Source organism: Thermothelomyces thermophilus, chromosome 4 (assembly GCF_000226095.1).
Source record: "Thermothelomyces thermophilus ATCC 42464 chromosome 4, complete sequence".
NCBI classification, from domain to species: Eukaryota; Fungi; Ascomycota; class Sordariomycetes; order Sordariales; family Chaetomiaceae; genus Thermothelomyces; species Thermothelomyces thermophilus.
The window spans coordinates 2362889-2386914 of NC_016475.1; the positions used below are offsets into that span (position 1 = coordinate 2362889).

Here is a 24026-nt window from a genome sequence, read left to right on the forward strand (position 1 = left end):
GCCATGCACGGTCCCACCGCCTGTCCTACGACAACGGCGGCTGCCTAGGCCGCACACGCTCTCGATGCATGCCGCAGGATTCGATCAATAACCGGGACAAGGCGCCACAGGGCTGGGCACGAGGGATCGGCAATCTATGGCTCTGAGCATCATCCTCGTCCTGTGGCGGTTGTTCTGAAGCGGGAATGGTGTTGTTCTTTGGCAGATGGGTGGGTTTTTTTTTTTTTTTTTTTTTTTTTTTTTTTTTTTTTTGTAAGACGACATGCCAAGAAGGAAACACCACGCATCAGGTCGTTAACTTGGTCTGGCAAGATACTAGGGAAGGCACCCGATGTTACTGTATGTAGTCCGTACATGTGGCTCTTGCACCTGCATAGGTGTACCTGGCGTCGAAAGCATGCTCTTTCCTCCTCCAAGAATTGTTGTAAATAGAACCTAGACGGCAGGCGGTCCTCCCTTTTCTGGTCACCGGGGCGCCGTTCAGCTGAAGATAGCAAGCACGGCTGGCGCGCGACTGCAGTGTGAACTGACTTCTGTGTGTGAGTGTGTTTGGGAGGAGTCGAACCGAATCAAGTCAGGGTTGCTATACAGAATCAGAAACGTGCACATCCTGATGTGGCCGGTTCGACCAATTGCAACCCCAGGCCGTTCGATGGGTGGTGTTTTGAACGAAGTCGATGCGAAAGCATCATCGCAAGCGCAGCCTCGCGAGAACGCTCCGAGGTGGACCGGGGAAAAGCTTGGCATTTCTTGTGGCTCCCCCCCTCCAATGCTCAAACGGAGTCCCAACGGAAACAAAGAAGCCCTGTGGGGAACCCCGGATCCCTGTTACTGCCCCACTCCGCTCCTTTTTGCTGGCAGCTCTCGCGGGCACACCAAGAACAGGCGGGATCTGCTCGAGGTGCTGCGCCGCCACATCCCCAACCTTGCATTGACGCACTGCAACGCCAAGCTGCCTGCTGCTGCTCTTCCGCGTCTGCTCGTCTGCTACCCAAGCCTACAATGCACCCAGACCGGTCGCACAGAACAGCCCCGGTACCGTGGGCCCCGCGCCATGCGCGATGAGGCTCGCTTTGGCGACTGCATCTCCGCGTTGTTCGTTGGCTCGACACGACTCACTCCTCCCTCATCTGCCATTTCGCTACCGCGGTAGGACGGGAACTTTCACCAAACATACGTATGTACGGAGTACACACAGACATACGGATCGGATACCAAGTATCAGTCCCACCATTACCCATAGATAACCTGAGCGGACCCATGATCGGACTGCCTCGCGTCCGACTCGTCGAGATACGGGGCAGCAATCAGAGAGACGCGGCAACTACCCCGCCCTGTTTGATTGACTCGATGCTGGAAGAAACGGAGGCCGGGCTCTGCCCAGGATGTTGCTTAGTTCTTGTTTGGCGGCAAATTGACAGCATTTCAGAGAGACGACTGGCTTGGGTGTTGCGTTACACAGGATCCTCCCAGCCGCGACCCTCTGGCTGGCAGGCGTCGGTTAGACGCGCTAGGAAGCCCATCCTTGTAACTGGCCAATCTCAACACTTCGGAGAGTACACGGATCTCGCACCTCCCAGTATGGTTCATCCACCAGTGCAGCCCATTCACGATTACAAATAACTCTCTCATTCAACGTCACCAATCGCCCTTGCTACCTTTCTGCCAAGGTGCGGCCACAGGCGGGACAAAAGTTCATGACCGACTCCGTAGACCGTAGCCGCGAAAGGGCGCGGAGGGAACGGAAGGAGCAGACGTACTCAAAGGAAGGGAGCACTGGACACCCTTGACCGGTGACTCAACTGCGAGTTGTTTATTAATAAGCGACGGGTGCGTATCTGGCTCAATGTTGGGGTGGCATTCTCGGCTCCTTTTGCTGCAACCTGGCAGCCACACCCGCCCGAAGAGATGGCCACTTCTACCACACCAGATGACAGTGTCCTGCCTTGTCTTGACCGCCTCAGGGACTGCCATGCAATGATGAAGACGGAAATGGCTACATGGGATGCTTCCCGGGACGTTTGAGCTGCTTCGGTCCCAGGGCCCCTTCCGAGAAGCCCGCCCAAAGGAGCGGCAGCATAGAACCTGTTGTTGCTGCATGGCGGCACAACACGAACTTTACTTCTCGCCCCGGCCAGGTTTCAGCGGGACGCTGAACACCTCGATACCCACTGCTCAAGTTTTCATGGGGAAGTTCTTGGTGTGGTCACAAAACATCAACCGGCCCGCACTTCTTTCTGGGAGTTCAGCCCTACAAGACACATACACTACTGCGTACTTCATACAGACCTTACATGCGTGCGTACATACGGACGTACTGTATGTACATACATACATACATACATACTGATGTGCAGGCCGCGAGGTAAGGTGACCTGTAGGCGCGGCCCAAAACATGCATTTGTCAGGCGGCCCGCCCGCAACATCGACAACCACCTCGTGCAGTGCTACCTTGCTCCCTTCCCGGGGGCTACTCATTTGTGTGCTTGTCGGAGATCCGACAAGTCACGGTACTTACTTAGCACCCAGCCCGACGCTCTCGCTCATACTTCCCCATGCAAGTCCTGTAGGGTTCTTTTCGTCGAGCTCGCATTCCCGGCCGCCTCCTACACCGCCATATCGACGGCAACGAGTTGCCCAATTCTAAGTGCAGATCAGTGCTAGTTATTGCGAAGTGGGCGGTGTCCTTTTTCGTATCCCTCGTTTTCATTGCCGGGGGCGGCCCAGGACCGCAGCTCCGCACGCTCCAATTCCGAGCGAACCCGGGGAATCGGCGTCTGGAGTCGACGCGATCCTTTAACCAAAAACAAAAAAAAAAAAAAAAAAACGTGGGTACAGTAGATATGGATCCCAGACCAGCGACTGTGGCTTTGTTCCGATGCTCAGCGATGTCGTGGGGAACAGCGGAGTGGTACACGTCGCATCCACTGGATGCTTGCGCTGTGCTGCTGTGCTTCTGTGGAGGAAGGGAGGCGAGCAACAAGCCACCGCATCGGCCAGCCCTACGAGATGGTGCAGCGTATGTACTGTACTGTACAGATTACATACGCAGTACGGGTCTGGCCAATAACCACACTACGTGTTTCAATCTAGTCCTGGTATTGGTGTCGCGCGTGGGGTAGCGTGCGTATGTTGTGTAAGTACACGGGGAAGGGTGTATCTGCAAGACAAGTCATGTACTTTGCTCGTAGGCAAAGCGTTGCTGTGTTGACGGCACCTGTGCATATTTGTATTAAGCACCGCGCAGGCAGTTATTTGTTAGACACACCGCGCCCTCGGTGCAGCCTATGACGTCGGAAAGAAGACCAAGCCCCCGGATCAACCGGACACGTGCAGAGCGATAGGCCAAAACGGAGCACGGCAGTGCCAACCGCGCCGTTTCCAGTTCCGTCCCACTCCGAAACGAAACTTTCCGGATGTGGGTATTTTGCCCTCTGCAAAGCCGACCTCAAGCGGGCTACTTCTACATACGAGTACAGAGTAGTAACGAATAGAATGCGGAAAAGGGACGGCACTATTTCCGTCAAGTACAGGAGCGAATAAGGAAAGGAAAAGAAAATACACACTAAGCTCTTCGACGAACGCTCGTTGTGGTGAGGTTGATGCCCAAACCCCAGGCCATCTTGGTGCGCAGCGGGTGTCCCGTTTATTAGCGGCCATTGGGGTTTGGGGATAGCAAGCACTGCACTCGCTGGGAGGCCTATGCAATTTGGCGAGTAACTTGTGACAGGACCTTTTTATTTTTCATTTTTTTTTTCTTCTCTTAGACGGGGACAAGGGATCTATTGCGTATACTCCGTACTGCAAGTGCGGCAGTAGCGTTTCATTGCTATCCAGAGTCTCTAATATGTTTTTGCCTGGACAACGAGGCCACGAGGTTCGGGTTGCTTGCATCGCCTTGGTCCCCAACATGATTTTTCCACATTTGGCTGGCACGTGGACCCGAGGTTAGGGCACTGGGCCCGGGAGCATACATTGCCGCTGCATCTGCAGGGCCGCTGTTCCTCGCTCTTTTCTCCCCCCAAGGTGTTGATTAATTGGTCAACCCTGTACAGTGAAAATAAGTTTCCGGCCCTCGCGCGCCTGATTTGTTAGCTTCTATCCGTATGCTTGCGTCTACGGAGTTAATCAGAAGCTGATTACATTTCCTGCGGACATAGCCCACAGCTGCGTTACTAAGTCCGCGCGGAAGTTTACTGATCAAACAATGAATGGGGCCGCGCTACAAGGACGCTCCCACAAGCCCATGGCCCCGGTCTCAAGCAACGAATCGCCGCGGAGCAAACCGGTAAGGGTGCCCCCGACAACAAGCCGTTTCCCCGGATATTTCTGGGAACCCTGAGGGACCGAGTCCAGGGTTCCCCATTGACTGCGATATACACACACACACACACAACGCTGCTGCTTGTAGTAGGTGGTGTACATAGTACGAATCACGCAGCCGCGCCTCCGGATGCGTCTCAATCCGGGCACTAGCGCAGTGTACATACTCGGGGAGTCGCTGAACGCGAGGAAGTATGGGCGCGCGACGGTACTACCCAACAAGCACGAGCGTTGGGCCACCAATCACTGCGAGTCCAACGTGTGACGCAGCCGCGCATCTTTCGCTTCCTTCCCATGCATTCATTCATCGCTCGACAGGCATCAGGCCTGGCGGTCCTGTCGCCTCACCCTCTATTTTATTTTTGTTTTTCCCCCCTTTTTTTCTCGAGTCTCCTTCAGGAAGGAGCAACGGGCTGTGTAGATCACCGAGCCATGGCCGACTGACCAAAAGCGCCAGATTGATGGGCCTTCCGTCAGGACGCAAATGTCCCAACCAGGCGCATCTGTTGATACACTAGTTGCTCTGATTCCATCCCCCTTCTTGCCCCGGAAAAAAAGCTGATTAGGTGAAATCGTCCCCACATGTTTGGAGAGGCATGTACACTAAGTTTGGGCTTTGAAACCAGAATCCATTCATGTCTCCTTCCCTGCCGATGCTTAAGCCATGAACGTGCAGATCCCATCTCCTACCAACCCCAAGGAGGCGGCACAGGCAGCACGGAAGGTTTTCACCACACCCCAAAAAAAAACCAACCTGAAACCGCTGAGGCCGCTGTTTGCTTTGTAAATACCCTGGCCGGCCACTTCTTCGTGTCAGACAAAGGAGTTATACTACACCTTGGTTGTGGTTCACTTTGGGGGAAGGGGTACACTAAGGGTTACACAAAAACTTGAACGGAGAACGGAGCATTCCGAACAAACTACGAACATGTTGAGAGGTTGAAAAAGCAACAAAAGCAAAACATTAAAAGATAAAAAGAGAGAGCGAGAGAGAAGAATCCGCACGTCGCAGGCGCGTAATACGCACCCTCATCAGTGAGCCGACCGCAAGAGAGCAACGACGGGAACGCCGTTCTTGCACACTGCTGAAGGCCTATTGCCTGATCAGGAAACATGTTTCGAGATACAGCCGAGAGAGACGCCCACAATCATTGGTCTCTGACCGGCCGTCTGGCCCAGACCCTGGGACCCTCACCCTTCCCCCTTCCGACACAACGCCCTATCAAGAAGTGCGGATACACCACTCGAGGAACTGAATTCGTAGTCTACGATGAGTGTGCGATCGTGTGTGTAGCGTATGTACATAGGTACATAACTACATAACTACATACCTACGTACATTCGTACAGTACTTCGTGCCAAGTTATCCGCAAGTGCCACAGAACGGAGCAGCGGTGGAGAGGGAGGGCCTCGACGCGCCGCGATCGTCCGGCTACGCCGACCCTGGCCTTGCTCATACCTGTAGTGTAACTATACTTGTACGGTGCGCAATATAGCACGCAGTACGGAATCCGTACATCCATGGAGCAAAGCGTCTGGAAGACACGGATTACCTACCTCCCCACGTTGAACTCTGTACGCAGTAGGGCGACAAAACACGCGCCATGCTGCGGAATAGGTGGGGAAGAGGGGAGGAGCCAAAGGCTCGGTAACTGTCATCTGCTTGTCTGCTCCTGACGCAAGGTACGAATGGATGTCTAATAATCCGTACATACCTACCACCCCCCTCCACGTGCACTATGCAGCGGAAGCCAGACTTACCCCTGCAGGGCCGGAACTCAGGGGATGCATGTTGTCTGATTGCCCATCTGGGGTTGAAGGATGGGGAAACTAAATTGTAGGGCGCATGTGGCCTGTCAATCGATCCGCCGAGGCGGTGCGGTGCCTTCGTTTTGTCATCGATGGGTAATCCAGAAGGCGCCCCGTTGACAAATCCTCTGCCCTTGTTCGGACGACCCGGTAAAACAGGCGAGCGACCGCCCGGGTCATGTCGAAAGAATGACGCTTCGCTGGGGGGGCAAAGAGCTGGTAGGTGGGCGCAAGCGAAAACTGGGCGAGATCCTTCCCGTTCGTCTGCAACTTATCGTGTGGTACGATGTAAGTTACTAAGCGTAAACGAGCCGTCGTGGGTTGTTCGCTACGGTGATCCGTTGGGCCGCGCTAAGCAGCCGCGATAGCAGCATAGCAGCAAAATGACGTTATCAACAAGTTGAACCGCCGAGTCCTGGGGCTCGGGTCCACGCTAATGTAGGTTCTTGCAACGCTCCCAAACGCTCCGCGTGGGCTAGAACTCTTGGGAGCGATGCTCACGCGCTTCTCTCTTGTTGCAAGTGTTTGTATTGTACATGCCTTCCCGGGTAGGATGACGCGGGGAGTCGCGCAGGTACGGATCCAAAAGTCGGGTCCAAATCCGAGATGCAGACAACGAAATACACGTGGAAGTTGTCTCAACGTGTCGTCGCCCCTGGTTTGCGCATTCAGGCAGCCAAATGATGATGGTGCTATGGCCCGGGATGCTATGCAGTTCTTATCATGGACTCAGTACATACGTAGCTACCTTTGTTGCACTGGCAGTGTCCTATATCTGTGGTATGTGTGTACGGAGGGTACAGCACATGCCTGACTACTATGGTAGGCCTGGTATTGATGTATGTAGCTTTGCAAAGACAAAGCCGTCCCGAGCCTCTGGAAACAGCTGGCCCCACCCGCCAAGTGGCATGCAAACACAGGTCTGTCGTCAGTGGGAAAAGGGTGCCAGAGGCCTACACTACTGTGTAGACGTCGCTACGTGGAATATGGCATGTTCTTTACATACCGTAACACATCCGCAGCGTTGTCCTGGCCGGCCCCGCCTTTGTCCCCCCCGCTCCCCCCCCCCAGACGCCGTCGTCCTCTAGCTGCGAGCCATGCGAAGTACATACAAGGAACTTGAAGGTATTAGCGGACCATCGTGGCATTGCATTGTTCACCGATGGCGGTGGCTTGGGGTTGGGCGGAAAGCCCCATCTCCCGGTTCCTTCTTCGGATCCTTCTTCGGACCTCAACCACGTCGATGACGCTGCGCCTCTCCGGTTCTCCAAGGCCCCAAGCCAACCTGAGTGGCTGGAGCTCGGACCGCCGTTTGGTTCCTCCACGCTCCACGTCGTCATGACGACGGGCAGCGTTCTGGCCGAGGCTGTTTTGGAAGCATCGCAACGGTTGAAGAAGGGGTGGGCGAAGGCTTTGACGAGCTCGGCACATACTTCGCCGTGCTGCGATCTCGTTGCCTAGTATAGATGGCAGGGAATGATAGAGCCTCGAGTTGAATCTCTGGCGCTTCCTGGTCTCTTTTTGCCGCGTCAAGGATTTGGGCAGTTAGTTACGGGAGCTTGTCCCGTGCGGAGTCCGTACCAAGTCGCCTTGTCGCTTTTTGCGCAGTAGCGTGGTGTTGTTCCCGTCCGTTAGTTACATGTATGTACAAACCTCTCTACTTAGTATTTCAGCAAAGTGGAATCCTAGCGAGGTAACTGCGTGGGCCATTCTGCTACGTTTCAATTGGTATGTACATACATACATACAGTAGTAGCGAGATTGTCCGGCTAACTAACTGTAGTGTAATCCGTACTTGGCACGCCCGGCGGATCTGAGCCTGGCAATCCACCGCGGATTAGCGGGCCCCGTGTGGGAGTTTTTTTCGGACCTGTTGTGGGTGCACAATTGGTTGAGCTTGCGAGGAGTTTTTTGGTGGGGCTGCTCGTGGGTTTTGCCCTATATTTTAGCGGGATGCTTTGCTGTCCGCTCTTTGAAAGTTAATTAAAAGCGCTGAAACAGCTTCGCAGTTGAATAGGTTGCTAGTCAACGGCCGCGAGGAATTTAATACGCCAACTAAAGCCTCGTGTCCTGCGGTGTTACAAGCAGGAATTGTGCAGATTGAGGGCTGAGGGATATGGGTTCAGGCGCCTTGCGGATTTTCCAATGGGAAAAACGACCGTCACTATCAAATACGAGTAGGCGGCTTTGGACAAGACTCCCAAGACTCACGTCGAGCCCTCAGCTCGGATGGGAAAGCCCGAGAGAAGGGCCCAACGCCAAATGGGACCTCTCAACAGTCAACGAGATTCTTCTGAGCGGCTTGCCCTGGTTTGGGACGGCTTGCCGCGATGCCAAGGCGCCAAAGCAAAAACCTTATTTTAGGGCCCTGCTTCGACAATGAAGCTGAATTGGGTATGGCGCCCACTTGCGACAAGCAGTCTAACATAGTAGATTGTAGCTATACACCACGCGAAGACAGCATGGATGTCTGGTGGGCGCTGGGGAAACCCGTCACAGGACCACACGTGTATCTATGGTATCTATGCGACTTTATGTATGAAACTATCCGTAGCGCACGGAGCAGATACCTATGTACGAACAGACCCGAAACACACGCCATCCCCCATTAAACCCAAAAAACAGGCCAGACTCGTGCGGCAAGTGATACAGCCCGGCAGCCAGCCGCTTCAGGGGACGGTGAGCCCGTTTCGTCGACATGGGCAAGGACACGGGGGGCGCATATCTCTCAGCTGGTGTTTCGAGTGCTCTCGACTCAGCAACCCAAAATTCTTCAACGCTGCGTTCATTTCACTTATCCTGGCCAAATGAAAAAGCTTGGGGTTTCCTAAAAGAGAAAGCGTAACCGCAGCCCTACGGGCAAAGAGGCGCCTACACTAGTGTGATGATCCGGGGGGAGACAACCATCCAATCAGATTCAAGCCTGGTCCACACCGCCAGGGTCTTGTGCGAGCTACGTACCAATGTTAGCGCGACCAACAAGAGCGGGCAAAATAGCCTGACGCATGCGCGGGCTAATTTTACCCCTTGGAAAGTTTTCTGGCTGCCTGGGCGATTGCTCCGTTTCCCACCCGAGCTTCGGCTCCGTCTCTGTCGCGGCACCCGAAGGCAGTTGCGCAGCACCATCTCGTAAACCGAGCCACGCATGCCGCTCCGATGGTTGGATGCGCTGCACCTTGCGGTCTTGTGTATTGTTTCTGGGCATACACCCCAGCTTTCCTCCTCATGCGCGATGTGCTGAGACACCCTCCGTGATCGAGGGTCCAGCTCGCGATGGACCCGACCCGTCTCTTCTCTCTCCCCGACAACAGCCAAAGAACGAAGTCTGTGCGATGTTTGTCGGCTGCTTTGCCATCTCGTCTGTACGAGGAGGAACACATATCGCATTTCAGCTCCCAGGCATCCGGAGCAGGAACAGCAAACGGAGGCTCCTCCGCGGCCACGGAGCACCCAGTTAGGTTCAATGCAGTTCACTACCTACCTACCCCGCTTGGCACCGCTGAGCGAGGTTGCAGGTTCCGTGCATGCGCCCAGTTAGCAAGACCGCCCCTCCATTCCGGACACGACGACCCCTGTCCCGGAACCGTAGCGGGTACCTCAAGCCAGGCTGCAGGATAGCGGCCACATGTACGGAGTACATACTTCGTAGTGTACGGATTACACTACGCTCACTGCCTTCCTCAGGATTCACCACGCACACCCCCACATATCGACGATACACTAGTGTACCCTACGATACCCTGCATCCCTGGCGCCCTTCCTCCCCACCTTCCAGGGGTGTGGGATTCCCGCGCATGCCCTGTATCCCTGCTCGTTTCCACTGCCGGACACAGCTTCGAGCCTCGATCGAACCTGGGCCACCCCCCCCTGCCGGGGCTTTGGGTGTGGGTGGGTGACCGCGACGATGGAATTGGCGAGGACCCAGGGTTGAGGTACCTTGACCCGACCCCGACGCCGCCATGTGGGCTTGAAGCAAGCCTCCCTCCCCCGTGGCCGAGCGAACTGGCTTCGCAATATTTAATCTTGGAGCCTCCCCGACTTCCCGTGGCTGCGAGACCATCTGATCCTCAAGAAAGAAGATCCGTCTCGGACTTGTTGGAAGCAACGCCGAGCTCTTTGGAGCTCCTTATATTTTCCATTGCCCCTTGCCTTCCCCTCGCATCTGGGGATTTGGTTCTCACCTCCTCTTTCATATTGCTCACCCCCCTCACCCTTCTCCCCAAAACACCTTGGACGTCTCGAACAACAGACGAGCAAGATGTTCGCCATGTCCCAACACACATATGCCTACCCGGTGCAATCAGCACCTGCCCCGGCGCGGCAATACTCCAACCACAGCACGAGCAGCGCCTTCAGCAGCTCCGCCAACCCGGACGAGGACTGGACCAAGATTTCCGACCTCGCTGAGCGACGGAGGATACAGAACCGCATTGCCCAGCGCAATTACCGTACGTGTAGCGCCCGCCCTTGCTTGCCCGGGGAGCATCTGCGAAGTGTCGTGCCTGTCCTGGTCGCTAACGTCTCGCAACGATACAGGCAAGAAGCTCAAGAAGAGACTAGAGGAGCTCGAGAGGCGGGCGGGTTCCTCGGATGATACCTCATCGTCCGGCAACGAGAAGCAGAGCGCGCCGGCCAAGGCGAAGCGGACACAGACAACCAAGGCCCAGAGGCAACAACAAGCGCCGCCGCCGCCGCCGCCGCCGCCGCAGCCGCAGCCTGCCCAGGCGAAGCCGACCGTGCAGGGCCAATACACCCCACCCATGCACCACGACGACGAGTACCTCTTCCCCCCCTCATACGACGGCCGTGAGCGGTCACACACGCCACCCATGTTTGTCTACTCGACCTACCCGGCCCCTCCTGAAGAGATGATGATGGCGCAATACGGGGGCATGCAGGGTTACCGCCCAATGACGACCGAGGCCTACACCGAGTACCTGTCGCCGCCGCAGCCGGTGCCGGTGACGCTGCCCTCCATGACCCACTTCAACGACGCCATCAAGCGGGAGCCCGGCTATCCCAGTGCGCTGCCGGCCGAGGACGGCCTGTCGTACATGAACTACAACGGCTACCCCTCCGTCGTGCCAGGCATGGACATGAACGCCGGCCACCCTTCGCCATACGACCAGATGCCGCATGTGAGTATAACCTCCTCCTCCCCCTCCCTCTCCCCCTTCCTCACCATGGCCGAGCCCGTTGCTGACCGTGGCCGTGTTGAATGACAGACTCCGCCATCTCTCTCGCACTCCTATGATCACTCCGCCGCCTGCTCGGACTCGGGGAGCTATGACGCGTACCCAACCACGCCGCTCTCCATGCCGGGCTCTCCCGGCCTTGTCCAGCAGGGGTAAAAAAGAAAAAAAAAAAAAGAACAAAAACGGAGGGCTCTCCGAAAAGACATGCGAGATGAAACAACGTTGGGATTCTTCTAAATGCCGCGGGAAGGCACTTACGTTTTATTTCCGGGTTCCTTTTTTGGTCCGTTTAATTTGTTTTTCGCGATGTAGAACATGAGAACCATCGCTGGTACTATTATTTATGTTGAAATCTCCCCTTCTTTTTTTGGTGAGGAGCAGCGAGCCCACACTTGTTTTCTTGCTGATGAGAGACGAATGGGGGAACGTTCGAGGACTGGGAGCTTGGGAAGCATCGACACACTTGGAGGGAGAACTTGGTTGTTTTTGTTGTTTGGGGGAGTTGTGGCGCACTGGCAGGACAGGGTTATATTGGTATTCTCATCGACTTTTCCTCGCAGTCGAAGCGCTCGACTCGAAGTACGGACTTCAGGCCAACAACGTTTGGATGGCATTCCAATATATATAACTATTGCCTACTTGTTCTATATATTCTTTCTCGCCGCCCAACATCATAAATAGTCCGGGATATCGAAAAAAAAGTGTTTTGAAGCAGCTCATGCTAACTTGCATCTTAACACCGTCCGTCGTGGAACTCGCCGTGAATATCTTAAGAGCTAGTTCTGCTACCCGCGCACATGGCTCTCAATGAGCCACGCTGCCCAAGTTTGCCATGTCCTACTCCTTCTTCTTCTTCTGCAGGTCCAACGATGCGCGACGGTGATCCGATCTGAGTATCTGCGAAACGAACGACCTAACAAACGCGTCAACCGTTCTTGGCACGTACCCGCGTGGGGGAAAATGGGGAGAGGGAAGGGGGGGGGGGAGAATAGGGGACAAGGCTCGATAGAAGGGAGAGGAGAGGAAGATGGATGAGTGCGAGGAGAAGATGGGAGATTGAAGTCTGACAAATCCACTACCTCGGTATTCACTACCTTGGTTAGCTCTCCTCCGCCCTCCACCTCCGCCTCCTCTGTTCGCTCCATCCTCCGCTTTTTCCCCTTGTTCTCGCGCTCTCTCTTTGGCCCGCCGGGCCTGCGCTAGTGTTGAAACCCGTCAGCAAGAAGGACGGTCGGCAATAAGGGAGGTGGAGAGGCGGAGAGGCGGCGATAGGGCTGAACAGAGGGGGAGCCTAGACTGCGGTACAACACGCCACTACTAGTCAGGAAGAGAGGAGCTAGTGGCCGGGTGCGCCGTGTGGAGGCCGTGTTTTGTGTTGTTTCGTGTGGTTCGGTTGAGCTGCTTCGTTTATTGATCCTTTCGGTCGCTTTCCCTTCGATGACGACAACAGCGTAACGGTTGCTGACCACCAGTAGGAACCATGGTAGAGGGTCTTTTCCCCCCTGCGTAGCGTACCTGTAGGCTATGTACCCCCATTCTTTTGTTATGACGTTCATGCTAGCCTGATGGGGAGCAAGATTAAATCCGATGGCTCGCACCTTTACGCTGCTTAGTGCCGTGTACGTCTATATGTGTGTACAATCGCATCAACCCTTCTTGAATCATATGTAAACGTTACGTAGGAAGGTATATTTGGTGAAATATTGCCTGGGACAAGGTACCTTGCTGCTGGGAAGAAGTGGAGGGTGTACAGCACAAGAGCTGCACTGAACAAACATGTACCATGGCTCGGCCAGCGCCGGCAACACCTGATACGCGCACGCGCGCACACACACACACACATATACGAGCGGGTGCTTCCTCGCTTACTGAGTTCCAGCAAACCTTAGTTTGGTGCCGGCGGCGTCGGCGCCGCCGGTGTGGTTTACGCGGTACGAAACACGGGCGGGCTCTTTTAGCCCGGTGTTTCCTGAGACACCGAGTGTAGGGCACGGCGGGCAGGCGGGGCGCCCCGGGCTGGCAACGGTCAACAAACACAGAATCATGGGGAAGCAACGAAGGAGGGGAGGGAGTGAGGCCGGTTGGGGATCGGGGTCGGGAGATTTGGCGAGGCACACGCAACGCACACAGTGGGTGGTGGTGCTGGTAGTGATGGTTTTTCGTCTAGTGGGGGGTGTGCACCAGATCAACGCGCCCTCCTGAGTACTTGTACCACCCTAAATTAAACCTTCCTTCCTTCGCGCCTTCCTACGGGGCCGGTAGCCAAACGGAGAAGAAGGAAGGAAAGGAAAGAAGAAGGGGGGGGGGGGAGGTAGAGCAAGCAAGCGAGGCTTGGTTGGAAGGTCCACGTGCATTTTCGTGCTTTGCCCTGTCGTTCGGTGCCGCGTGGGCCGTTGCAGAGGGCAGGCTAGTGTATGTATGTACATAGGTACTGCACATACGTACGCTGCGGCGCGCTGCGGCGCAGCGTCGGAAGGCCCGACGATGCGCAAACCCGTCATTTTTTTCTAGAAGGTCGCACGGAAATCGGGGCGGGCACAGACGACGGTGCCGCGCGCCCGTGGGGGCCGCCATGTTTCGAGTGCCTGGTCGGCGATGGCGACGGCGATGGTTGGGATGAGTTTCTGTTGCAATGTCGGTGTGCGGCGGAGCCCAAAACATGGCAACTTTGTGGGCGTACGGAGAAGGGAACAATGGTGGCGGCTATGAATGAATGTACGCATGTACATACTTGGTACATACGTAGATATAACGCGATGATCTTATACACTAGCGTGCTGTGCTCCAGACAAGTCGTGCGATCAGGCGTGGCCTGGGCCGGCCCAGGGCGGGTCGAAACACATGCTCGCGGATTGACGATGGCGTACTCCGTACTATTCTCGTACTGTATGTAGTGCTATGCCCACTGGTCTCATTAATTACGACTTGGTATGCATTGAACTTGTTATGGAGACTTCAAACGGAGAAGCGGGAAGGGGTACTAGCCATCTCCTCGGCTGTCTTGTCTGTCCAAACACAGAGATAGCCGCCCTGCTAGACGGCACAAGCAGGGCAGAGGATTCTCTGTTTGGCTTAGCCCCGCGATGTCTGCATCACGGAGTTGCCGTGTGCACGACGGAGGAGGGCGGATGGATAAACGGTGACGTTCCTCTGGTTCCTCACTGGGATGCAACGCTTCGCCATCAATCCGGCTTGTTCCAGGCTGGCGGGAGACTGTACCGAATAGATAATGGGTAATTGAACGCTGCTGAGTCGGTGGCTGTTTCTGGCCGGCTAAAGAGGTCGGTCGTGATTACAATGTTGGGCTCTATTTGGCCGTTCTGCGTCTTCTCGTGTTTCCTTTCCTTTCGTACGAAATAGGTACTTAGCATGCAAGGTACGGAATGATTCCGTACCTTGGGATATCCCCAAGCTATTTCCGAAATTGTCGGGCGCGGCCGCACTTCGTCAAGAATTCCGTATGAACTCCGTCCTGCTTGCCGCCTAAGCGCCCTCCCTGGCTTTGGTGCTGTTTTTGGGTGTGCTGGGCTGTTCCGGGGCCCAAAAAAAGCCAAGAAGACCCTTTGGTGCGATACTTCGACGGGCATTCCAATCCACTGTTTCATGTCCGTCGCCCATTTGTTAGACCCTCCGAAACAGCCAGATATGGGTGGAAGATCCGTGCAGCAGAAGAAGGAGGAAAAAAATAAAATAAGGAAAGTGCGCCGCGTCGTGTTGGGATGAAGGCGAAACGCGTCATGGCATGCGAATGTATCTGATTACTGGGCTCGCCTGCAAGAAGTTGGTCCTTGTGCTTGTGAGCCGGTTTCGGGTTCGTCCATGAGGTGTCGCAGTCCGGGCCCGAAGATGGTCGCAGACGGCGGAAACGGAGTCGGAGTTGCGCTAAAGCCGCGACAAGGGGGGCGGGGGAACTCTGCTGGGGTTAACGTATGTAGATACCTAGTTGTTTGTAAGTAGTTCCGTTCGAGGATCTCAGAGCGGGAATATCCTCGACTTCTCCGGGACCGGGCGGATCGACTTGCCGTCCGAAGACCGCGTTTTGCGCCCGAGACACGGCCGGAGATAGTTAACGTCCACACAGTAATCCGTAGAGACGGAGCACTCCACTCCCCTGTCGTGCACTGTAATTCGTACAGTGAACTCGGGCGCGATCCAGGGTTTTGGAAGGATCAGCGCACGAACTGTCAACGTTCCGTCCACCAGCTCTAGGGCCACCCGATTGGCTCTGCTATTCCGCCCAGGCCCGCCAATCTTAAATAGCACGAAAATGATGGCGATGCGCGCAAGTGCGAGAGAGGAACCTCTCAGGTCTCAAGCAATATGTAAAAACGTCAAGCTTGCTTGGAGAGTTTGGGTAAGGTTGAATTCATTCTGTTCTACCCACCCTGGACCAGCAAAGACCCTTGCGCCACCTTCGAGGGATTGTACGGAGTACCACTTGCCCTAACTCCGCGGTAATCCCGGCCCATTCGTTCTTTCCCTGAAGGTTGGGAGCTTCCAATGTTGATTTGTTGGTGTGTTGAGTCAAGCTGGAAGCATGGGTAGAGCCTGCTAATCTCGTTATTAGGTGCGTTATTTGCTTAAGGTAGGTAGGTAGGGAGGGAGGGAGGGAGTGAGGTATGGTAGGTACTCAGAAACAACGTTTGCCGCGAAAGCAAGGTACCGAACCATCTCAACCATCATCTTCATTCTTCGGGTACCTACTGCATTCCGTCCTGCGTTAGAGTGCGCAGCACCTCCATAGGAGTCTACGTAAGGTATGTACTGTATGTACATACATCAGGCACATACCTGTAGCGATCTTCCCAACAGTCAGCCCTACGGGCCGTTTAAACGTGCCCGATCCCTGCGACGACGCACCTTCAGTCAGCACTGGTTATTCTGTCACATTGCGACTCCCTTTCTCCACACACGCTCGCCACAGGAGATCTTTCCGGGGCCCCGTGGCACATCGACTTCGGGCCTATGGGGAAGGCGCTCGCTTTCGACAAATTGGTGTCTTTCGTGAGAGTCCTCGCCTTCGGAATCTACTCCTGCGAAGCCGTTCTGGGCCACATGGTCTAACTACTAATGATTCATTGACCTAGGAGACACCTGCCCTTTTCGGGGAGCCAGATCTATCATCAACCATGGACGAGGGACCAACATGAACCTGGGAACATGCATGGAATACATACACTCTAGGGGAGTACGAGATGTGACGGCACGCACATGCGCCTAGTCAAGATGTTGGAGATCAGCGATCTCCCCTGATACCAGCCCCCCACCCTCTACATAGTATATATCGCAATTCCCGAGTCATACCCGCGAATCCCCCGAGCACATCGTATCGCCCGCCACAACAGAAGCCGTCGCGGCGCGAGCGTGTCTCGCTCCTTCGCGGGCAATCGGCAAGAGGGGGAAGGGAACAGGGAAGGAATACGGAGTCCAGACTGATGGGACATGTGCGCGCCACGACGCTACGTTTTGGCGTCCGCCGTGCCCATACCCCGCGCGTCCGCGCGCGTGTCTGCGCGTGTGTGTTTGTAACCGTCGTCCTGCCACTCACGCGGATGAAAGGGGAGCTCCCAGTCAGGTTCTCACACTCGCACTACGCACCGTCCGCGAGGCATCGACGAGAGCTCTCCTGGGAGAAACGGCCAAGAGGGGAGGGACAGAAGTGTGGCATGTTCATGCTCGCCGCAGAACTGAAACCCTCAAGCAGCTGAGCTATCGCGATCCCCTTTCCACGTCCGAGAACAACGAGTCAGCCGAAACCATATCCCATTACTTTCCTCCCTCCTTGCATAACAAAGGAACTACGCCATCCATGCTCATGCAAGAGAGCAAGTAAGATAGATAATACAGAGTGACAAGGGAAACTCATGCGGCTGTAGCAGTCTTTTCCTCTTCTTTCCGCCCCTTTACCATTGCACCCGTTCTCCATGTCAGGGTATCGTAGACCCATTGAAACGTCCCTTTCTTCATCACCTCTTTCCCACCTTAGCCAAATGAGTAAGAGATAGCCTTCCCTTTCGTTTCCCCCTTTTCTCCCCTGCAGAACCGCCTTAACTAGTCCTTATATTCGAACTAGAGTTGCCAGCCCTTCACGGGGCTGCTCAGTTCAACCACCACCCCTAGCCCTCTTCCCTCCCCTTCCCCCCTCTCCAGGTCCTCCTCCATCTGCCCCATCCCTGGGTCTCTTGTTCCCAGCACCAGCGCCACCTCCCCCTGCAGGGTTGAACTCTCCCGCATTGGGATTCAATCCAGCATTACCGCCACCACGCCCAAAGCCACCACGCCCACGCTGTCCCTGACCACCACGACCGGGTCCAGCCTGGTAGAGACCACCCCGCGCACCACGGCCTGCAGCCCCGCCGCGGCCAGATGGAACAGGGATGCCTCTTGGTTGCTGCTGCTGTTGCGGCTGAGCTTGCTGTTGTTGCTGCTGCTGCTCCTGCTGCTGCGGCTGCGACTGTGGCTGCGGCTGCTGCTGTTGTTGTTGGGGTTGTTGTTGTTGAGGTGGTTGTTGTTGTCCTTGCTGCTGCTGCTGCTGCTGCTTCTGTTGCTGTTGGGTTGCAGCAGGTTGCGGGAGACTGCTGCTCGGGGCAGTAGCAGGCGCGCCGAAGGGATTGTTGACGACTGGAGGTGGTATTCCGGAGGCCGGCTTTGCCGGCTGCGGAATAGCACTTGGAGGTGCTGTACCAGATCCCGCGGGCTTGGACTCGTCTTTGACGGCTGTGGCTGGCACGTTGTTAGGATACTGCAGTGATATTACCTGTAGTAGAGACGGCGAAGACATACCTGAAGCGGCCTGGCTCGGCTGGCTCGGCTGGCCCGCAGCTGCCGGCGGAGGACTGGCGGCCGCAGGATGGGCTGCGGCCGAAGCAGCAGAAAGTTGCGTGGAAGCCGGGGCCGGCGGAGGGACCGGAGGCTTCGCTTCCTTGGCAATGTTCCAGACCTCGATCACTGGCCGCTGCGGGGTGTCCTTAGCCGCCGTCTCAACGACCGAGAGCTTCGCCTGTGCTGTCTTGTTCTGCTTGTCAAGCATATTGATCCGCAAGCTGGATTTCTTCTCGGCTAGCTCCCTCGCGTTCGCAATCTTCTGGTCATATTCGGCCTTCAGAGCCGCCTCGGCCTCCTCCTTGGCCTTCTTGACCTCAGCCGCGACCATCCTCTTCACGTTGGCCTTCACAATGCTCGAGACCGTCGGGTTCGTGGCGACAAGATCCCGGATTTGTGCATCATTCATGGAGTTGAGATCGGCGACCGGAGTCTGCGGAGGCTGCGCCTCGGACGACGGCTTGGCAGGAGTTGAAGGAACGCCATTTCTGGGCGCTGCAGTTTGCTGTTCGGCCTTGATGATCGCCAGCTCTTGTTGCAGCCTCAGCTCGAATTCCTCCTGCATCTTCTTCCTGTCCTCCTGGGCCTGCTTTTCCATCGCCTCTTTCGACTCTGTGAGCTTCTTGTTGAGGGCATTCTTCATCTTGTCCGACCGCTGCTTGAGGATGGCATCCGACTGCTCCTCGAGCTCCTTGGCCTTTCGTTCGAATTCAGCCGCCTTGGCTTCGGCAACCGCGATTCTCTCCTCTAAGGCCTTGCGCTCCTCAGCAGACAGGCCGGTGGCCGGCTGGGTGGGCGCAGGAGCAGCATCCGCCATGACGGCGTCGCCGGATTTTGCCGCCAAGGCCTGTTCCAGAGCGTTATCTCGCTCCGAGATGGCGGTCGCGAGCTCCGTCTTGAGCTGCTCGACCTGAGCCTCCGCCGCGGCTTTCTGGGACGTGACAGCCTCCAGTTGCTGTCTCAAGCTGTCAAGTTCCTTGGTGAGCTCCGCGACTTCGGCCGAGTCAGCAGGCGCTGCAGTGGGCTGCTCGACCGCTGGTGCGGCCGCCGGAGCCGCTTGTTCCGCTTGTTGTGCTTGTTGCTCGAGGGCCTTGTTCTTCTCGGTCAGGCCGCGCAGCTCCTGCTTGGCCGCCTCGAGCTCCCTCTCCACATCAGCCAACCGCTGGTTGGCCGCGTCGAGGCTGCTCTGGAGCGTGTTCTTCTCGGTGTTGGCCTCGTCACGCTGCGCCTTCATATTCCTAAACCGTGTCTTGAAGTCCTCGGCGAGGCGCTCCTTGGTCGTCTTCCACTCGTTCGTCTTCGTCTCCAAGGCTTCCTCGGCGTCCTTGACCTTTTGCTGGAGAGCATCCCGCTCAGCCTCGAGGCTCGTGATGGTCTCCTTGAGCTGTTCTGCCTCCTGAGGGTCAGCCTGGCCATACTTGCTGAGGATCGATTCGATTCTCTTCTGCAAGCCTTCGCGAGCCTCCTGGAGCTGCCGGATCTCTTGCTCTTTGAAGCCCTTGTCGAGCTCAAGCTCCGAGATACGAGCCTCGAGAGGTTGGATCTTGGCCTCGAGCTCCGCAATTTGTTCGTTTTTCTTCTCAAGCTGAGCCTGGGCGCGGTGGTTCTCATTGCGAAGCGTGACGTTGCTCTCGCGGATCAGATTGAGCTCGTTCAGCTTGTCCATGAGCTCTTTGTAGGTGAGGGAGGTCTTAGAGCTATTCGAGTGCGCTCTGCGCTCCTGGTCGAGCTTTAGGCGCGCCTCGTCAAGCTGAGACTGCGAGTACTCTAGCTGCTGTTGCAGCCTCTTAGCCTCCTGGACCTTGATGTCGTATTGCACCTCGAGAATTTCCTTCTCCCGGCGCAGGTAATTGTTCAGCTCGCGTAGGCCTTCGGTTGCTGTGTCCGCAACCGAAGGCGGCGGAGCTTCGCCTTCCGCCCGAACCCGGTTTTGCTGCAAAGCCGTAATCTGCGCGGTGACGCTGTCGAGCTGCTGGTGGAGCAGCTTGTTTTGCGCGGCGACGTCCTCACGCCGTGTCTTGAGCTCCGAGATTTCCTGTTCGAGCTGTAGCCGGCGCTCCTCCCAGGATTGCTCGCTTTGGGAGAGCGAAAGCCTCGCAGATTCCGCCTCCGCCCGCCACGCGGCAGCCTTGGTCTTGAGTTCGTTGTGCTCGGCGCGAATCTGTTGCAAAAGCTGGGCCGCTTCGGCGTGCTTGACAAGCTCTTGCTCGTATTCCTGCTGGGCTTTGGTGGCGATCTCGGCCTGTGCGCGGAGGTCTTGCTGGTGGAAACGTGCAGCCTCCTTGTAGCGCTCTTCTTCGTCCTTGAGGCGAGCGATCTCGCTATTGAGCATCCTCTCCTTCTCTTCATATTTCCTGGCGATGTCGCCCTGCGAATCCCGCAGCCTGTTGAGCTCGTTATTCGAGTTGGAGAGTCCGATGGTGAGTGCCTCAATGCGTTGTTGCAGCTCGTTGGCTGCGTTCGCCTTGGCCTCGAGGGCCGCATCCATCTCTGCGCGGTACTGTTCGTGGGTCTCGTTGAGGCTTGTAAGTTCTTCCTCCATATCCTTGCTGAGCTGCTTGAACTGCTCAGCCTGCTGCTTCGCATTGTCGAGCTGGACGTTGAGCAGGTCCAAGCTGTTCTTGAGTTCCTGGACCTCATTTTCCAATTCTTCGATACGCGCCTGCGACTCGCTGTCGGCGGTGGATCGTTCGTTGATCGCTCCGGGCCTCGGTGTGGGCAGAGGCCGGAGGCGTTCGGCGCGTTCTTGAGCATTTCGGAGCTCAATCTCCAGCTCCCCGACGCGGGCCTGGAGATGATCGCGAGTCGTCTTGATCTGCACGTTCTCCTCCTTGATCTGGCCGATCATGGCGGTCAGTTCGTCGATCCTCTTCTGGAACTGCTGAGCGTCGAATTCCTTCCGCAGCTGGATCTTCTTGCTCTCCTCGACCTCCTCGGACAGCTTCCGCTTCGTGGTACCGAGCTCACTGGTCAGGGAGTCAACCTGCGCCTGGAGCCTGCGCCTTGTCTCAGATTCCGAGAGCTCACGCTCATTGAGGATCGACTGCTGGTTCGCGAGCAGAGTATTCAGCCTGGCCTTCTCCTGCGCCAGACTCTCGTTGTCTTGGCTGAGCCGCTCCTGGATTGTCTTCCACAGCGTCTTCTCAGCACGGAGGTTCGCGGTCTCGCTCCGCAAGCTCTCGACTAGACCGCGAGCCTCGACAAGATCCTCGGCGACTTGCTGAGTGCGGATGTCTTGCTTGGCCGCGGCTTCGGAGAGGGATTGGTTCCGTTTCTGTAGCTCCTGCTTCTCGTTCTGCAGGGCCTTGAAGTTCGACTCGAGCATATTGTATCGCTCCGTCGAGAGGGTGAGCTGGCTAGAGAGCCGTGAAACCTCACTCTGGAGGGCGCTCTTCTCGACCGAAAGCTTCTCGATCTGGTCCTTCATGGCGTTCCGGTCTGCGGCTTGGTCGTTGCGATAAGAATCAAAATGCGCCTGTAACTCCCTCAGGGCCACGGCCAAGTTCGCCTCCTCGGCTTGGGAAGGCTGCTCGATACTAGCGAGCACCTCGCGCTGGCCGCCTTCGCGGGGAAGGCCGAGGGCTTGCTGAATCTCGGAAGCCGTTGCTTTCTGCTGGAGCATGCGCCGGAACATGTCGCGTTCCGTCATGTAGCTCTTCATGCGCACCGTGATAGACTGAACCTCGTCTTGCAGTGCCGAGACCGTGCTGCGAAGTTCCTGTACCTCCTCGTGATCCTGGGCCGCTTGCTGTTTGGCGGCCAGAGCCTCCTCGTTCTCCATCTTGGTGGCAAGCTCGCGCGTGAGCTTCAGCAGCTCCTCGTTCTTCTGCTGCAGCTCGTAGATGTCCTTGAAGACCGTGAACCTCTCGGTGATGAAGCGATGAGTGTCGGACATGTCGTCCAGCGCGTTCTCGGCAACCTCGCCGCGTTGGAGGCGCTCAAATTGAGCCACCTCCTCTTCTGTGAGCTGGTCCATGCCCTTCTCCCGAGCATGGATGTTGAAAATCAGGACGTGGATCTGCGTGCTGAGGTCGCGAAGCTGTGCTTGCAGGATCTTGACTTCAGCCTGCGCCGCGGCAGCAGCACCCTCGGCTTTCCGCGCGGCCTTGACGGCAGCGTCTCGCTGCTCGTAGGACTGCTCGGCGAGTTCCGACATGTGAGCGGATTCGAGCCGGAGCCTTTCGTTCTCGGCAACCATTTCCTGATACTCGGGCATCTTGGCCTCCCACAGGCTGACGGCGTCGTCGAGCTCCTCCTGGAGCTTCTGACTCCGACGTTGCTCGCCAGCGAGTTGGGCCTTGACCCTGAGAAGCTCCTCCAGGGTCTCAGTGGCACGATAGGATGCTTTACCGCGGATCGACGCCGGGGTGCCGAACGGGGAGGACGGGCGGCCCTGTAAGGAGCCATTGGCCCGTGGGGTTTGCGGCGCCGAACCGGGGACGCCGCTGTTAGAGTCGGCGATGGCTCTGAGACGGTCCGCTTCGGACTGGATCTCCTGGAGCTGCTGCTCTGTCTGGGCGTGATCCTCCCTCTCCTTCTCCAGCTCGCGGCGGACGCGCCGGATCTCTTCTGCGCAGTCGTCCTTGACCTGTTCTAGCCGAAGCTCCACCTCCTTGAGGCGGTTGCGGTGGGTTTGTGATTGCTGGTCCTTCAGCTCCACCAAGCGCCTGGACGACTCCAACTCCTGCCTGAAGCTCTCCTCGGCTCGGGCGGCAGATTCCTGCAGCTGTTGCACCTTTGTCAGGGCCTCTTCCGCCTTCGCCTGCGCCTCCTCCAGCCGCTTCCGCAGTTGCTGCTCGGTCCGGGTTAGGGATTCGATGTTGGAGAGGGCCTCCTCATTTTGTCGTTGAAGTTCCGCAATTCGGGCACCCTTCTCTTTCCGGATCTTGAGGCACTCGGCCGTCTTTGTCTTGAGCTCGTTGTCAAACCAGTCGTTGTTCTTTTTGGCGAGCTCGAGCTCCTGCTTGAGAGATTCCTCGCGGTACTTGGCCGAGTTCGCCGCCGTCTGGGCGGTCTGGACGGACTGATTCAGCGCCGTGATTTCCTGGTTGAGCTTCAGGATCTTCTGGTGTTGCTTCTGGAGCTCCTCGGCGAGGCCGGCGTTGGCCGTCGTCTTTGAGTCGACGATCGCCAATGTTTCGCGGTTCGAGGTCTCGAGAGAGGCGATGCGCGCCCGTAGGGTCTCGATCTCCGACAGAGACGTTGTCCCCGAGGACCTGAGGGCCTCAAGCTCGTTCTCCAGTGAGCGACGGGCGGATTCTGAGCCGAGGGCATGTCAGCCGGCATTCTTTGGTGGGAGACGATCGCGGCACACGCGGGCTTACCTTCGCTCTGGAGCTTCTGCCGCACCTCCTCCACCTCCTTCAGGGCTTTGTCGGTCGTCGCCTTGAATTGCTCGCATCGCGACTCTGCACCTCTGTACGCGGCTTCGAGCTCGACGCTGAGTTGAAATTTTTCCTGCTCGAGGTCGCGGAGCTTGATGACGATGGCGCCGAGGACCTTTGCGACCAGGTCCGCTGTCGGGGCAGTCACGATCGTGTTAAGGTCGGACTCTGGCACGCCGCCCTGCGTCGAGAGGTAGGCGAGGTCCACGTCGGCCGCCGCCATCGTGTGTCGCGATCCGGATTTCTCAGTGCATGTGCACGTAGGGGCACTGGTGAACCTGTCGACGACGTTCGGGTCGTACTTGATGGATGAAAAGCTAAAGTGACTCCTGGTTCTGGTTGGATCGCGTGGTTGAGGTTTTCCTTTGAAGGTTGAGAAAGGAAAGAGATCCCAAACTGGGACCGTTTCTTTGGTTGAACTGTTTTCGGCAGGGAAGGTTGAGCTTGCGCGCGGCTGCCAATCAGCACAGCAACGACTTTTGTGGGGCCGTGA

General features: G+C 56.7%; 4 protein-coding genes across 4 annotated transcripts; 3 read left to right on the top strand and 1 right to left on the bottom strand.

Annotated features, from left to right (window-relative positions):
• Nucleotides 1–6321: 6321 nt before the first annotated feature.
• Nucleotides 6322–7593, top strand: MYCTH_2111197 (uncharacterized protein; the record flags this gene model as incomplete). Its single annotated transcript, XM_003664143.1, has 6 exons — nt 6322–6420; nt 6533–6570; nt 6685–6706; nt 6898–6912; nt 6980–7052; nt 7265–7593. The coding sequence occupies 6 exons, from the start codon at nt 6322–6324 to the stop codon at nt 7591–7593; spliced, it is 576 nt and encodes a 191-aa protein (XP_003664191.1).
• A 2616-nt stretch (nt 7594–10209) lies between these two features.
• On the top strand, nt 10210–11577 carry MYCTH_2306730 (uncharacterized protein). Its single transcript, XM_003664144.1, has 3 exons — nt 10210–10580; nt 10669–11270; nt 11358–11577. Exons 1-3 carry the CDS (start codon nt 10391–10393, stop codon nt 11481–11483), a joined length of 918 nt encoding a protein of 305 aa, XP_003664192.1. The 5' UTR covers nt 10210–10390; the 3' UTR covers nt 11484–11577.
• A 4759-nt stretch (nt 11578–16336) lies between these two features.
• MYCTH_2306732 (uncharacterized protein) lies at nt 16337–17232 on the top strand. The gene has a single exon (XM_003664145.1). The coding sequence runs from the start codon at nt 16763–16765 to the stop codon at nt 17033–17035; it is 273 nt and encodes a 90-aa protein (XP_003664193.1). The 5' UTR covers nt 16337–16762; the 3' UTR covers nt 17036–17232.
• MYCTH_2306733 (uncharacterized protein) lies at nt 17233–23953 on the bottom strand. The gene is made up of 3 exons (XM_003664146.1): nt 23474–23953; nt 18111–23408; nt 17233–18050 (listed from the first exon to the last, which is right to left on the bottom strand). Exons 1-3 carry the CDS (start codon nt 23754–23756, stop codon nt 17431–17433), a joined length of 6201 nt encoding a protein of 2066 aa, XP_003664194.1. The 5' UTR covers nt 23757–23953; the 3' UTR covers nt 17233–17430.
• Nucleotides 23954–24026: the final 73 nt, after the last annotated feature.

What these genes read in the sequence shown, in the direction of transcription:
- MYCTH_2306730 (XM_003664144.1), top strand. Translation starts at nt 10,391, where the DNA reads ATGTTCGCCATGTCCCAACACACATATGCCTACCCGGTGCAATCAGCA. An exon ending in CATTGCCCAGCGCAATTACC is followed by an intron (nt 10,581 to 10,668) that starts GTACGTGTAGCG and finishes GCAACGATACAG; the next exon opens with GCAAGAAGCTCAAGAAGAGA. An exon ending in CATACGACCAGATGCCGCAT is followed by an intron (nt 11,271 to 11,357) that starts GTGAGTATAACC and finishes GTTGAATGACAG; the next exon opens with ACTCCGCCATCTCTCTCGCA.
- MYCTH_2306732 (XM_003664145.1), top strand. Translation starts at nt 16,763, where the DNA reads ATGGGACATGTGCGCGCCACGACGCTACGTTTTGGCGTCCGCCGTGCC.
- MYCTH_2306733 (XM_003664146.1), bottom strand. Translation starts at nt 23,756, where the DNA reads ATGGCGGCGGCCGACGTGGACCTCGCCTACCTCTCGACGCAGGGCGGC. An exon ending in GCAGAAGCTCCAGAGCGAAG is followed by an intron (nt 23,409 to 23,473) that starts GTAAGCCCGCGT and finishes CCCTCGGCTCAG; the next exon opens with AATCCGCCCGTCGCTCACTG. An exon ending in GCCGAGCCAGGCCGCTTCAG is followed by an intron (nt 18,051 to 18,110) that starts GTATGTCTTCGC and finishes ACAACGTGCCAG; the next exon opens with CCACAGCCGTCAAAGACGAG.